General features: G+C 46.5%; 1 protein-coding gene across 5 annotated transcripts in view; it reads right to left on the reverse strand.

Annotated features, from left to right (window-relative positions):
- SLC14A1 (solute carrier family 14 (urea transporter), member 1 (Kidd blood group)) overlaps positions 1 to 15499 on the reverse strand; it is a 33246-nt gene extending 17747 nt beyond the window's left edge. The window contains exons 1-4 of one of the 5 annotated variants that reach the window (XM_005865754.2): positions 15413 to 15499; positions 6207 to 6281; positions 3636 to 3801; positions 215 to 371 (exon numbers count right to left, since the gene is read on the reverse strand). In XM_005865754.2, the coding sequence (XP_005865816.1) occupies positions 215 to 371; positions 3636 to 3782 (304 nt within the window). In that variant the 5' untranslated portion in view covers positions 3783 to 3801; positions 6207 to 6281; positions 15413 to 15499. Of the gene's footprint in view, positions 1 to 214; positions 372 to 1795; positions 1884 to 3635; positions 3802 to 6206; positions 6282 to 6923; positions 7106 to 11118; positions 11125 to 13479; positions 13485 to 15412 lie in introns of those variants that run through there. The other 4 variants (XM_014539274.1, XM_005865756.2, XM_005865755.2 and 1 more) reach the window with 4 other exon arrangements.

A 15499-nucleotide genomic window follows, 5' to 3' on the forward strand; every position in this document is an offset into this window, starting at 1 on the left:
CTGAGATATCAGCATGAAAGGGTTGTCAGGCCCAAAACCTAAGCTTGGTTCTAGGACAATCCAACCGAGACATTTTTTTCTCCTGAACAACTTGGTGGAGACTGAGATTCGAAAACTGAGGTTTGACTGTATAACTAAAGATACGAGTAGAAGCATCAGCAATTTCTTCCAAATCCATTTCTCACATCTCTTCAAGGGATGGAAGCAAAAATACCTTTAAGCCAGTTGGCAAATTCTTTCATGTCACCAGTGACATAGCCAAGAGCCTTGGGAAGGCGCCTTCTCCTTCGACGCGGTGAGGTCAGGTTTTCACCCCGGTCCACCTTAACCATAGTGGGGCTGTCCTCCATGACTATCTCTTCCCCTGGCCCCTTGAGGAAAGAACAGAGCTCGTAAACACCTGCGTGCAGGCTTCACCAGGCTGGTCAGCACAGGGCCTGGTCACAGGAGCCACAGAGGATGAGTTTAAATGCATTATTTCATCTGGACCATGACCTCTCATGATATTAAGAAATCACCATTTTCCTCTTGAAATATCATCATGGAGATGATTGCCCAAACCCAAATTCCATCCCACTTTCGTGATTACTGTCTTTGATGCTATCGTGAGAAGGTTCTTGTCTTTATTTTCATAAGGTTCGGCTCCTAATTCAACAAACATTTATTGAGTGCTTATATCCTGCACTCAAAGATCTCATTCAGCCTAGTGGAAAAGGCCGGAAAACAGTTAATTTCAACATAACGAAGCAAATAGTAATGTAGAAAGAGTTAACATCACATGCTTAAGCTTCATGTTGTCAATTAAAGGAGCCAGTCATCAGATTACAAAATGGTGCTCACTGATGCAGACCAATCAGCTGCTTTCTAAGACCAACAGCCTTTTAAAATGAAAACTTAATTTTATGGAAAAGGCTTTATGTTTAAAAGTTTGAAGATAAGAAAAATTTTTAAAGCAGTTTGTGTGTGTTAACACTGCCTAAGAAACCCCATCACACACATTCTTCAAATTCAAAGATTACTTGAATATGCCCAGCCGGAGTGGCTCAGTGGTTGAGCATCAACCTATGAACCAGGAGGTCAGGTTCGATTACTGGTGAGGGCACATGCCTGAGTTGCAGGCTGGGTCCCTGGTGGAGGGTGTGCAGAAGGCAGCTGATCAATGATTCTCTCATCATTGATGTTTCTATCTCCCTCTCCCTTTCTTTCTGAAATCAATAATATATATATATAGATTAAGTCCTCACATCAGGCAACCACTTCAGATATTCCTCATTTTTGGAATTTGTTATTTAAATGTTTTAAAACAGGCAAGAGTAACATTACACAAAGGTATAGAAAATTGGAAAAGTGGGAGTGGACCACGCTGTTGAAAACCAAAGAGTTGTAATGTAAGAACTGTACAATAGAAGGATGTCCAGAGTGTAAATATAGTAAACATGCTTCAGAAAAATAACAACAACATAGCCATGGCTTGTGCTCACTATGAGATTCTTCCCTCCCCATGATTAGTGTGAATGGGAAAGCACCAGCATCACCAGAATATGGTACTCTGAGGACAGAACTGGTTTCATGGTAGACACAAGAGAATACCAATGGTGCCATCTCAGAGGTAGGCAAAGGGAGAAGACAATGGCACAACCCCCTGGAGCATGCAAGGAAGGCCAAGAGCACAACCAGGTTAGTGTGAAGTAGGTGAACACCAAAACCAGAAGGCATAACTGTGGAATGCTGAAGCCACAGGCACATAAGACACGACCACAGAAATACCAAAGCCCATGTAGATAAACCAGCTCACCTTCTACCTGTGGCCAGGCTGTGAATAAGGGGATCTCATGGCTATTTTTGGCCCCTTCATTGTTCCATTTACCATGGCCAACAAAGAGCTATTAACAGATAGAAAAGTTATGCTTTGTTTTTCTTCAATCCCGACTCCAGTTTTGCCTTTTATTAACCCTAATACGGAAATCAATGTGGGTAACTGACGTTTTATTACATAACTATTGTACTTTCATTGTGTTATTTCACTGTTTAACCATCCTGCTTTCAAACAATGGTGAACCATTAATCCTAACACAAAGTAGAAGGTATTTATGGAGCACATTCTAGATTAAGCTATTTTGTTTTGACAAAATAGTGTTAGATTCTTGCATTTGTGAGACATCCAATGAACCTTTGTATTAAGAATCTCTTCAATTGAAAACTGCTGGAGGTTAGGAGCCAAAATAAAGTCTGTATGGCGCTCACTGGCCCCAGAGTTAAACATGTAAAACTGAATTAGTAAGCAATTATAAAAAATTGTCTTTTATTTCATAATCTAAGTGATGGCTACCACTTATTTTCAGATATCTCCCTCTTTAAATCTCATTATTGAAAATATTGCTTGGTAAGCCCTTCCTCAGCTACAGTGACTTGTTTTAAAAGCCAGGCCAACTTATTGGAGGCATCAGCCTTCTGCCCGGGCAGCCACAAAAGGCTCAGATACAACCGCCCCGAATTTCTCAGATCAGCATGGAAGGAAACCAGTAGAGGGGCATTTTCCGTCGAGTACAGAAACAAGTGGGAACATATGGGTTATTCTGGGGTGAACAAATTCATGTTCTCAAAATTTCCAGCCTACATTTATTTATTTTAGAAGGCTTGAAATACACCATCGCCTCCGAGATTTTGGAGATACAGATACGAAACTTGATAGCATAACTGGCTTGACGTGATCGGGAACCTGAAGGGCCTGAGTGCCCTGCGGAGCCGCCCAAAGGTAAATAAAGACGGAATTTTCATCTCAATCCGCAGCCCGCCATCAAGAAGGCGTATTGCCACTTGTCTCTCCAGGGTCCACGCCTGGGGTGCGTGGTAGGGCCTCCATGCCTCGGACACAGGAGTCTTCTCCTGAGGTGAGCAGACAGCTGCTGCTGATTCGGAGCCAAAGGAACCATTTGTTCGGAACTACGAGAAGCTTCTGGAGACCCTGGGAGCCCTGACTTCTTGCTCTAGAACTCAGGCATGAGCACTGGTTATGAGAAGCCAGTAGCTTAAAGGCTGCAGTTCATCCTACAATTTTATCACCCTAGACCAGCGGTTCTCAACCTGGGGGTCGAACGACCCTTTCACAGGGGTCGCCTAAGACCATCGGAAAACACATATATAATTACATATTGTTTTTTGTGATTAATCACTATGCTTTAATTATGTTCAATTTGTAACAATGAAAATACATTAGGGAACTTTAAGAATCCACACAGCCTAACTGGAAAGGCAATGGGAGAAAATGGAGCAATGATCATCCACTGATGCTCAAACTTCTCAAATCTAACTAAGTTGGCCATTAACCTTTAACAGAAGGCAGGACAAGAAAATGCAAGTAAGAAACCCTAATAAAATAGAAGCAGGATAAAAACCCCAGGCTAGTTTTTTCCTAGCTTTCCCGTCATTATCCAAACCCAGCAGCTCACCCATCTGGCCTCTGAACCATGAGAAGTGCCCTGTGAGTTTCTGGACCCAGCCCCGTGCACATCCGGGCAGCCCAAGCCGTGCGCTCAGCCGAGCGTGAGGACCCACTGCCCAGGCTCCACTCAGGAAAGACGCAGGAGTGCAGGTGCCCAGGCTCCCGGAGGCAGAGGCTGCAGGAGGAAGCATACCTGTTCCGGCGGCCCCCGGGCCCAGGCCAGCTTTAGCCGGGAGAAGCCTCCGCGTGTTGCCTCACCAGCTTTATTTCCAAAAGGGTTCCTCCAAAGAGGAACAGCAGAGGCGTCACCAGCGCCGCCAGTCAAAGACCGTCCATTCATCCTCCTTCCTCTCCACACTCTCCATGTATGACAAAGGGCAAAAAATACAAGAATCAGCAGGACGCGCGCCTTGGTTCTGCCGGGCAGGTGAACTGCGTGCGAGCTGGAGGGAGGCAGGAGCGTGCCAGGTGTGTTCCTGGGCGGAGGAGATGTGGCCCCCGACTGAGACCTCTAACGGAGAGGGCCGGCTTCTCCATCAGCCAAGTGCTCGGTCAGCAAAGAGAGACAATGAGCTGACCACACACACCGGATGTTCATTTTACATTGCTTAGAACGAAACAAACACAAACAAACAAAAAATGGTGGCAACCCGTTCTGCAAAGACAGCGACACAGAGATCTTGTTCTGCTGCGCGTTTCCATTACCAGGAGGCTGGCAGACCTGAAGCCGGCTCCAGTGGGAGGGGTGGGCTTCCGGGTCTGAAATGCTTGAGGCCAAACGGTTAGGGCTCCGTCCTGGAGACAGAGGCCCAGGCAACTATTTCCTCAGTCTTGTTCTTTACAAATGTGAGGAGAGGCGTGGTGCGAACTCTGATTTTCTGTAATAAGATACTGGCTACACTTAAGGCACAGAGAAAGCCCAGTCTAAGAGAATGCTAAATGGTGTTGTTTTTTCTTGTATCTGAATAACAATTGTTAAATATGGGACATCATCTTGTTGATAATAAACAATTCTTAGTTGAATTCTACAAGTGTGGCAGCTTTGTATTTATTTTTTTAAACTTCCGTTGCATCCAAGGATATAATTCTCCCTTCATAGTTCCAGAAAAGTTGTATGTGTGGCATTTCTTTCTCTCTCTCCCTCTTACTTAATTTTTACTTTCTTCTACTGCGTCAGTATGAAACTCAAGAACTTACACTCTACTAGAGTCATTCAGAACAATCTCCGGTTGTGGAATATATCCCTGTCACGGCTTAGAAAATAACTGTGTGCATGTGTGTTTATCTGTGGTTAAACCATCTGGTTTGTTAAGTACCAAACTGATGTGTCTATGGGTTACATTGTACATATTTTCGTTTGAGAAAGAGCAATGGTAAGACTCATCTCATACACGGTTAAAAAAATAAAGAAGGAAAAAGGAAAGAGAGAGATAACAGAAACCGTCACATTTCATCAGAGCAGACACGTAGCCCTCCTGCCCCTGCAGGGCTCCTGCCTTCCCCCCACTATCAAAATCACACACACCTTGGAGAATCACATCCTCTGAGCTCAACATCACTATTTTCTCAGAGCCAAGAGACGGTAAAATTTGAGAGCTAGGTGGGGTTTGAGAGAGTGCATAGTTCAAGCCTTCGTTTTATAGAAGAGAAAACTGAGGTTCAGAGTGGGGACTCTCCAAGTTCACTCAGCAGTCAGTCTTACGGAATAGAAAGCCTTGGTGGTTCTTTGTCTTTCAGTCTGGAGCACATTAGCACCACCCAAGAGTCTATTCAAGTCAACAACCAGAGAAGAACAGCTTCTGAGTGCAGCCTGCAGCAGGCGCTAGGGCTCAGTGGGGTAGTAGACTCAGCCTGTCTCCATGGCTGCCTTGAAATAACTCAGAGATAGATGGGGGTTGAACAGTGACAAAGGGCTCGGCCACCCCCAGTTTTACCCTGTGCCCTGGAAGGAATCAGTGACTGTTCTGACAAATAAACATCTCCTGTGCCTCAAAGTAAGCCTCATTCTCCTGCATCACTGACACATCCATACCAGGGCCGGTGTGTGCTGAGCTTAACATCCTGAGAATGTTCTGGGAACTGCTTTCTGGCAGGAATCAGAAAGCCTAGATCACCAGTGAAACAAAACAGTGCTCATCATTCTAATACAGGCAATATCAGAATTTCAATCCAACCATCACTCCCCATTTTATTATTCAAAATAAAACTCGTTCTATTGTCAGCATATATTAGAAATTTGTGCAATTAGAGAGACCCAGAAGTCTCCAATTTTCTATGTCTCAAGTACAGGCATAACTTGGAGATATTGCAGGTGTGGTTCCAAACCACCGCAATAAAGTGAATAGCTCAACAAAGCAAGTTGCACAATTTTTTTGGTTTCCCAGTGCCTATAGAAGTTACGATTATACCACACTGTAGTCTATTAAGCATGGAATAGTCTATTAAGTATAAAAACACAATGTACACACCGTAATTAAGAACAATTTATTGCTAAAAAATTACTAATCCTGATCTGAATCTTCGGTGAGTCATAATCTATTTTCTAGCGGAGAGTCTTATCTTCAATTTGTTAACCACCCACCACCTCGCCCCCCTAATTCACACAAAGCACAATAAAGCGAAGTGCAGTAAAACGAGGTATGCCAGTATCACTTAAAAAAAAATAGTACAAAGTTCTGGATATGGATACAGAAGAAAGAATTTAAATATTCAGGCTCTTCCATATTAAAGACACTTTCAACATTGACATTTATTCGGTACTTACAATACTCTTTAGTATTTTAGTATTTTAGGTAGTTTTTGATATTAAGTGGTGGGAGGTGCTCCGTTGTCCTTAAAGCTGTAAGCAGAAACAAAGAGAACGCTGTCAGTTATTCCTGCCTCCTGATTAAAAGGCCTTTCTCTTGGGAACACACTACTCCTAGCAGCCTGGAGGTCTGAATTCCACAGTAGAAAGTGCAGCTGCAAGGAACTTGCCAAATGCACGGCTTCCATGAGCCAGCGCGCCCTCCTGGAGCTGAGCACTCCCCCTGCAGCAGGACAGCACATGCCGGAAGATCCATAAAACCGAATTAGAAAGGGCCATTGCCAGCGGCCCACTTTTTTTTGGAGTCAGTTATGCCTCCAACTTTACTTCATTATTTCCAGAACACAGCCCGAAACGCGCACAGCAGCGATGGACTCAGTCACCTAGCACGTCCCGGAGACACCTCGCTGCAGACCCTCTTCCACGTGGAACTCGGGTGCTGTGCCCCCACCCTGCTTCAGAGACCAGAAACAAAGGCCTGGCTTCCAAGCTTCCAGGGAGAGGCCTGGGGCTTTGGGAAGCTGCTTTCTAGCAAAACTCTGACTTTGCTGTTTCTACCCAGTTCCAGACTCTCTGAAACATTCCTCCATTCAAACAAAGAAAAGGGAAAAGGAGCAAATTTTAAAGTGGACCGAGCACCCAACAGAAGTGAATGGAAATAAGGATGGTACTCACACTCCGGCTGGCTTCCCGGGGCAGAAGGCACTGGCTGATAAAGCCCAGCCAGGCTCTGCTGAAGGGAGGGTGCTTAGGAGGAGGCAGTGCTGGGAGGGAGGCACCCAACAGTTTTATAGTCAGAACCCCACTCCGCATATCCGTGCACTCAGCTCTCTCCTCCCACTTCAGGCACCAGTGCCAAAGCAGTGCTGAGAGACTGGTCCCCTGTCCTGTACCTGATGTCTCTCTCTCTCTCTCTCTCTCTCTCTCTCTCTCTCTCTCTCCCTGCTCTTGATTTGGTGCCAACATCTTTTCCATCCTTTCCATGACATTCTGAGATCTTTGCTCAGTCATAATCCTACTCAAATTCATCTTTTTCTTGTCCATACTGTTTCCAGTAGCTCCTACCCTCACCCAGAAATACGTTTGGGAAAGTTCAAAAGAGTATCACTTTAAAAACCAAGGTAGCAGGTTGCTATGCAATGGACTCTGGAGCAAAGTGACTGCACCTGGGGGGAGGGGGAGTTTTCTCGTAGACGGGACACAGCTTCTGCACAGGTGCAAGAACCCAGCAAGGTCCGAGGCACGTGGTGCGAGGGTGTGGGGTACAAGGGGTAGACAATTTGTTTATTTTGGAAACCAAGCTGCCCTTTCCCCAGCGAGGAGGAGAAAAAAAATATAAATGTTTCCCTGCACCGTCTCTCTATCTAGGTGAGAATCCCAAGACAAATTCCACTGCCCTTTAAAAGTCCAGAGGCTACATGGTCAGCAACATCGTGATAAGTGCACACGGTGACAGATGATTACCAGGATCAGTGGGGTGATCACGTTGAAAGGTCTAAAAATGTTGTATCACTATATTGTACACGTGGAACTAGTATTATCAACGTAAGATTGTGCACAAACTATACTTAAATAACAATACATTTTAAAACAGTCCAGAGGCAAACATTCCATAGCAGAGGAATCTAAAATTGAAGTGAAAAAAAAAATCCATTTCTTCCTCATTCTTCTGAAATGTCAGTTTGGCGGCATGTTCTGTATGGGAGGAATGTACGTCAGGTGTGCTTCAGAGCACAGAAAGCTGCGCCCATGTCATCAGTCGTTCTCTCTGGGCTTCCCGCCCGCCTGGAGGAGCTGATAGCTCTTGTCAGTGGTCAGCAAAGCAGCAGCAACTCTCTGGCTCCACCCCCTGGACATCCGCCAAACCACAGGGCTCCCAGTCCTCTTGGGGACTCCCTCCCTCCAGTCGCCTCATATAACTGAGGGTATTTGTGTCTGGCGCCTGGACGGGAGACGATAGTTCCAGGTTCATGATTAGAGTTTTGAGGGTCTGGCATATTTCCCGTCAATATTTTTTTTTCTGGTAAAATAAGGAGAAAGGAAACTCCGAGGGTTACCCTGAAAGGGGAAAATGAATCATAAGAGAACAGTCTGAGGGATTGGTACAGGAATGAAAGGAATCGCACTAGTGCTCCTTATGCCAGTGACCTACACTCCCCAATAATAATGATGATAATAATGATAATGACACAAATTGCACAAATAGTTGAGCATTCACTCTATGCAAATGAGAAATCCAACTTTGCACCATCTGATTGGTCCACATAGCACTGCCCTCCTGATTGTTCAGAATTGCACATTCTGATTGGTTATGATGCAAATGAGGATATAGCTGTACAGCTCTGATTGCACGGGGCAGATCTCAGACCATTGGTTGAAATATGATTCCAGGACCTCTTTTATAGGGGTTGGCTCAGCCCACAGGAACATAGTGCAGGAGTCTTGACAGGCCAGTGTGTGGCTTTTCCCTAAAATACAGCCTGTGTGAGAGGCCCCTTGTAAAAAAATGGCTGCTAGACTCTGATGATAAATTTGGTCCCATAACCACAAGAAATCCTTTTGACAGGTATATTCCTCTTAAGTCATGAAGAGAAAGCCTGAGTAATCCTTGGTCCCCACCCTCAACCCCAATAAAAGTAGAAACTCAGGCCCATGGAAGCCTGTTCTGTCTCTCTCTCTCTCTCTCTCTCTCTGTCCCCCCCCCCCCCCCCCGCCCCCTCACAGCCCTGAGAATCCCTCATTGTGTGACCCCAGGTGTGCTGTGCAATTAATTTCCAGGTCCTATGAGAAATAGCCATTACTACGTTTCCGAATGGTCATGGCTGAAGGATGTCTTGAGATTGTCATGAGGACCACAGGTTCTAGCCACGACACTGGTTATGGATAGGCTGAAACCAGCATAGACCCACCATCGACACGCGTTCATAGACCTGTCCTAAAGCCGCCTCCACACGTACCCAGGCAGCCTTCTGCTTCCGTGGCCCTGGTCAGGGGCTGAGTCTCGTCTTCTTGGCAGAACCACCTCCTCTTCTACCGCTCCTCTCGGCCTCTCCCTGGGCCCTATGACGCCATACTTATCACGTGATGTGCTGCTCAAAAAAGGCAGCCTTGCTACATGCTATTCACAGGTAGACATGTAGTGCAAAGCACGTGGGATTCGGAGTCAGCCAGACCTGAGTTTGATTCTGGCTGTGTCCCTTACCTGAGCTGACTTAGGGCATGTTACTCACCCTCTCCGAACCTTAGGTTCCTCACTGTAAAGCGGGTGAGTTTACTTCCTTCATGAGGTTGGGGTGCAATTCTGCAAGATGGGATGGCCGCAGAGGGCTCTTCTGCGCCCTGCATCGTGAGCAGGCCCTTTCTAAATGGAAGAGAATGTGCTAAAGAAAAAGCACTCTCCCTCTGCCCTTTCTAGCCTCACCCCCATGAAGGGAGACGTGAAGGCAGCGCGCCCGGGACAGGACGTTCCTCTGCAGTGAGCTCTGAGCCCGACGTTTAGTTGGTAAACAGTCAGACAAAAAGGCACCAGATGAAAGCCCGAACTCCCAGAACGCCTCTAGGGGTTACCTTTGTGTTGGCATTCTCTGGCCAAGAGGAGCCAAGAGGAGCCAAGAGGCAAGCAGGCACACAGTACCCACCGCCACCTGCCCTTGCCACAGCAGCAGGGAGGCGGGGGATGCCAGGAGCCCCTGAGGTGCCTCCATTTTTAGCTCTTAAATGTCATTATTTAGCTGTTAAGTGCTATTATTCAGCTCAATTTAATAGCTGGGGTTCCTCCTGCACACGGCAGAAGGGCGAGGGAATGTCCAGCCCTACCAATGACTTTTACCAGATGTGCACACGCACCATCTTGCCCCCCAGCTTTGAAATTAAATTCAGGCCAGTGTAAGGCCCATCACGTAGGATTCTGGCATCTACAGCCAGTGCCTAAGGGTGTGCTGGTTGTGCACCAGAAAAATGCACTGTCTAAGGGGCACCATTAGCATCCTAGACATGTATGCATTTACTACAGAACTCCTGCAGGTGGAGCTAAAGTGTCTTGAGAACAAGGGTCCTAGGGTGCCTTTGCACAAAGGGGCCATTTGGCTAGTAGTGTCCTGCTGGCGTTTAAACATCTTTTCCCAACGAGGAATAATAGGGAAGGGGGTAGGAGGAGCATCATTTCAGTCCCTTTAGACTAGGTTGAGGAAGGGAGTGAAGTGTTGGGAAAAAATGAGGGTTGGGGCTGACATGGCCCAGTTTCCCCTGACCCTCCCTTCAGGGTAATTTACAACTTGTTAGATTGTTTCCTCACCATGGAAGATATTGTGATATTAGCCCCAAGCTTAGGCAGTCGAGCTTTAGTTTATAATTAGGCTGTGAAGGGAAGGTGGGATGGTACCATCATTGCAAATGGGGATTTCCGCACCAGGGGGCTGGCCAAGTGTGACAGGCTCCTGGCAAAGACATCAGCCACCAGAGGTTGAGTGGGATGGGTTGAGGCCCCTCCCAGCCAGGCCCTCACCAGGAACGTCATGGAAAGAGCTGCATTAATGCTTCCAAGAAGCCGAAAGGGATGGATGTGGTGCATAAAGCGAGGTTGCTCTGTGGAGCTGAGGAGTGGCACCAGGCTCCGACTCCTCATGGCTGTCCCAGCTGGAGGCTTAGTTACTGCTGGCTGCCATTTTGTCAGCTCAGCTGATTTAAAGGACCCTTTGTGGTTATCAGAAGTGTTCCCTATCATGCCACCCCTCCCCTGCCGCCTTCCACCAATTGACAGCCAAGAGCTAGAGAGGGAGTCAGTGTCTCCTGCGGCCCCCCTCCCCCCTGCTCTTTTCCTGTGCTGGGAACTGAGAGGTGCTACTTCTGACGACATTGGCACTTCACCCACCAGCTCCTCACTTGCCTCGCTGATTAGAGGAGTTGGACTAATTCTCAGTCTTGCCAGCACATTGGAATTATCTGGGGAAGAGGAGACTTTTAAAAAATGCCGATAGTGGGTTCTTTTCCTAGAAAGTCTGGTATAATTGGTTTGGGATGTGAGAGCTTTAAACATCCTCTTGGTCATTCCAACATGCAGGCGAGGTTGAGAACCACTGGGCCGAATCTAATCCTAATTCCTCCCCTTCCAAAACAAGGAAGTGTGTGTGTCATAGTGGCATCAGATGGATTTGGGAGTTCGACAGACCAGGTTCAAGTTCCAGCCAGCCCTGACACCCCCGGGGAAAATTACTTCAGCTTTCTGAGCCTTAATTCGGTTAAGAAATTAATGGAAGTTAATAAGACCTACTTTGCCAAATATAAAGATTAAACAAGATCAGGCCACATAATAGGCATTCAAGCAAAGATAACCTTTATTATTATTCCCCCCCAAAAGCAGTTCCTACCTCCTACTTTCTTATTTCTGCCAATGGGGCCGTCATTACCCCAGTTCTTAGGCTCAACACATGTTTGATGAGTGAGTAATGGGTGGGAGATCTGACCATCCTGGCCCATGAAGGAGAGGGGAAGGTTTCTTTCATTCACTCTTGTTCTGATAAGCCAGTGTGGCCCACAGACCAGCAGCACCGACATCCCTGGGGAGTTGCTCAGGCAGGAGGACTTTCTGCCTCACCGGGACCTTCAGAATCAGAATGTGCATTTGAGCCCGTTCCCCAGGGGGTCTGCGTGCACTTTAAAGCTTGGACACAACCCTCTCAAACATCCCTGTCCTTGCAACATAGAGAAAAAGGATGCATTCAAGCCGCTGGAGTGGTGACAGCTTACAGATTCCAGCGTCTTGGTTGGAGACACCATGGTGAGTCCAAGTGAGTCATGGTTACATCCCAGCTGGCAGCAGGGAGCACGCTGTCACATGCCAGGCCCTGCTGGCCAGGGCAGAGCTGTAGGCACAGCCTCATCGCCCCATTAGACTTCATCAAGCCATTCTGTCGGGTTCCACCCTCTGCCTGTGCCAATTACTTCACAAAGGCTCAGAGAGTGCCTTCCCACTATCAGTCACTGGAAGAGATTATTTCAGGTCACGAGAGGGTAATGCTTACACGCACAGGGAGGCTGGTGGGGCCCTATGGTCCTTCCAGAGGGCACAGGACTGATACACCCTGCACTGCAGGACTGATCCCACACCCAGGGTCTTGGGGATCATCCTTAAGCATTTTCCTGGTTGGCCTCCACCCCATTGGCTCTCCAACTTAGATTCCTTGGTCTTTTTACCCAGGACCCCTTCAATGACCCACCACCCCACCCCAGTACTCAACTCTTTGCCCAAAAGGCAAAACACCCCATGCTCTGAGCTCCCCCTACCCTGCCTTTGCTCACCCCTAATTTCCCATCCTACTGTGTATCAAGGTGGGTTTTCAGGACTCTAGGTGATGGTGTAAAGCAGCAACAAGACACAGGGAACATTAGTGTCAGGGCCAAGACTGTATGTGATCAATGGGCTTCTATGGGCTTCAGCGCAAAGGATTTGTAAATCATGGGCCTGCTAGGGAGCCCACCGTGTAGTCTTCCAGGGAGGGGTGGGATGCCTGTCAAGTTTCATCAAGAACTGACATATTTTAAGGCTCTCTTGAGTTGGTGTCTGGAGTAGGCAGAGGGAGCATAAGGCCCTTAACATTTGAGTGGCACTGAGTGAAGGCAGGAAAAGAAACAATGGGATTTGAGGAAGAAACTCGAGTGTCAGCTGAGGGAAGAGTGACATGTTTGTGGGCTGTGCACAGCTCCGTGATGGCACTGGAGGGGGTGTGCTAGGAGTGACGGCCCAAAATGCTCCTTCATGTTCGCATAAGGCACCTGAATGGACAGACCTCTACTGTTGCTTCCTTGTGATATGATACACTAACCAGACATTGAGCCCCTACTAAACACTCAGCATCAAAAAAGTATAGGTGCCCTAGCTGGTTTGGCTCAGTGGATAGAGCGTCGGCCTGAAGGATCTGGGGTTCGAGTCTAGTCAAGTTCAATTCTGGGTTGTGGGCTTGATCCCCAGTACAGGGCATGCAGGAGGCAGTTGATCAATGACTCTCTCTCATCATTGATGTTTCTATCTCTCTCTCCCTCCCACTCTCAAATCGATAAAAATATATATATTTTAAAAAGTACAGGCAAGGAAAATACTACATTGTAAAAAAGAAAAAGATGACCTTATGAACCTCTATGGCCATTTAAAATGGCAAAATTATACTTTAAGCTCTAAATATGGACAATATGGAATAGATGCAACTCACAATGTTAAGTGAAAGAAGCCAGTCACGGAAGAGTACAGATGGTATGATTCCATTTATACAATGTTCAAAAACAGGCTGAACTGAGAATTCAGGATGTTCACCATTGGGAGGGGCCACCAGGGGACTTCTGGAATGCCAATAATGTTCTGTGTCTTGACCTGGGTTCTGATTTCTTGGGGTGTGTGTTTTCTTGAAAAATCACCAAGCTATACACTTATACATGCACTTTAGTGAAGTGTATTGCACTTGAGTAAAAACTATGAAATGACCATGTGAAGCAGAGTAAAGATTTCTGCTTCCCTAACAATGCAAACCTCCGCCTTATGGTAGAATAAATAGTAGCCAGGAGCTGTTGGAGGAGCTTTACTGCTATTATCTCACTTGACTGTTAAAAGAACTACAAGAACAGGTTTGTATAATTCCCATTTTAGGATGAGAAACTTGGGCTTAGAGGCATTTGACATATTCCCCAGTCCTCACAACTAGTAAGTGCTTTTCTTAGTAGCTATGCACTCTCATGGGATCGCGTGTCATTTTGAGAATCATGAGGTGGGGGACAGATCTGAGACTGGAAAACTAGACCTGAGTGGAGAGTCTGCAGTGGAAAAGGAGAGCAGAAGGGACCTGCATGGGTTTTGGAGGTACTCTGGCGCCCTCTCGTGGCAATATGTAAGTATCATAAAACAACCATCAAAACATGCTCAGTGTGCCTGAGTTCTCTGATCATTCCCATAGGATGTGTCAATGTGCAGAAGGGCACAGAAGTGGGCAGTGAAGGTGGGAAGGGAAAAGAAGGGAAGGGAAGGGAAGGGAAGGGAAGGGAAGGGAAGGGAAGGGAAGGGAAGAAAGTAAAGAAGAGCCAGCTTGGTACCTGTCAGCCTCTACCGCTCATCTCTTTATAGACAACTTGGCCCTCCCTTAATCCAAGGATGAGCAGCCATTATCAAATGGGTGTGTACAAAAACACAAATTGATGTAAAGATAGTCTTTTCCATAAATGGTGCTGGGGAACCCGGAAAGCTACATGCAAATGAATGAAACTGGATTGCAGTTTTCCCCCATGTACAAAAATTAATTCAAAGTGGATCAAAGACCTAAAAATAAGACCCAAAACAATAAGTTACATGGAAGAAAATATGAGTACTGAACGTGTGGACCTTGGTTATAGAGAACATTTTATGAACTTGACCCTAAAGGCAAGAGAAGTAAAGGCAAAAATAAATGAATGGTTCTATACCAAACTAAAAAGCTTCTGCACAGCTCAGCTGGTGTTGCCCAGTGGTTAAGCATCGACCTATGAACCAGGAGGTCACAGTTCAATGCCTGGTCAGGGCACACGCCTGGGTTGTGGGCTCAATCCCCAGTGTGGGGCATGCAGGAGGCAGCTGATCAATGATTCTCTCTCATCATTGATGTTTCTATCTCTCTCTCCCTTCCTCTCCAAAATCAATAAAAAAATATATTTTTAAAAAGCTTCTGCACAGCAAAAGAAACTGACCACAACACAGAGAGATAGCCAGCCAGATAGGAGATGATATTTGTAAACAGTAGCTCTGACAAATGTTTAATTTTCAAAATATATAAAGAATTCTTAAAACTCCACACCAAACAAACAACCTAATCAAAAAGATGGCAGAGGACCTGAAAATACACCTCTCCCAAGAAGACAAATGAACAGCCAATAGATATGTGAAAAGATGTTCAACCTCACTGGCAATTAGGGAAATGCAAATCAAAACTACAATGAGATACCACCTCACACCTATTAGAGTGGCCATTATCAATAAGACAAGCAAGGATAAGTGTTGGAGAGGTTGTGGAATAAAGGGAACCCTCATCCACTGCAGCTCTTGATGGAGCTCCACCTGCTGTCACTGCTTCCTCATCCCTTTCACTTTCTGTCCCCACCCCGGGGCAGCCCATCCCATTCCTGCTCACAGCACACCTGCAGCTTCTTACCTGTAGCCATGACTCCTCCAGGCTAGCACTGCCCATGGGGCCGGGGAGATGGACCCCAGATTGAGAGCGGCTTGGGCAGAGGTGCCG

This window comes from Myotis brandtii, unplaced genomic scaffold, assembly GCF_000412655.1.
Source record: "Myotis brandtii unplaced genomic scaffold, ASM41265v1 scaffold212, whole genome shotgun sequence".
In the NCBI taxonomy this organism is placed as follows: Eukaryota; Metazoa; Chordata; class Mammalia; order Chiroptera; family Vespertilionidae; genus Myotis; species Myotis brandtii.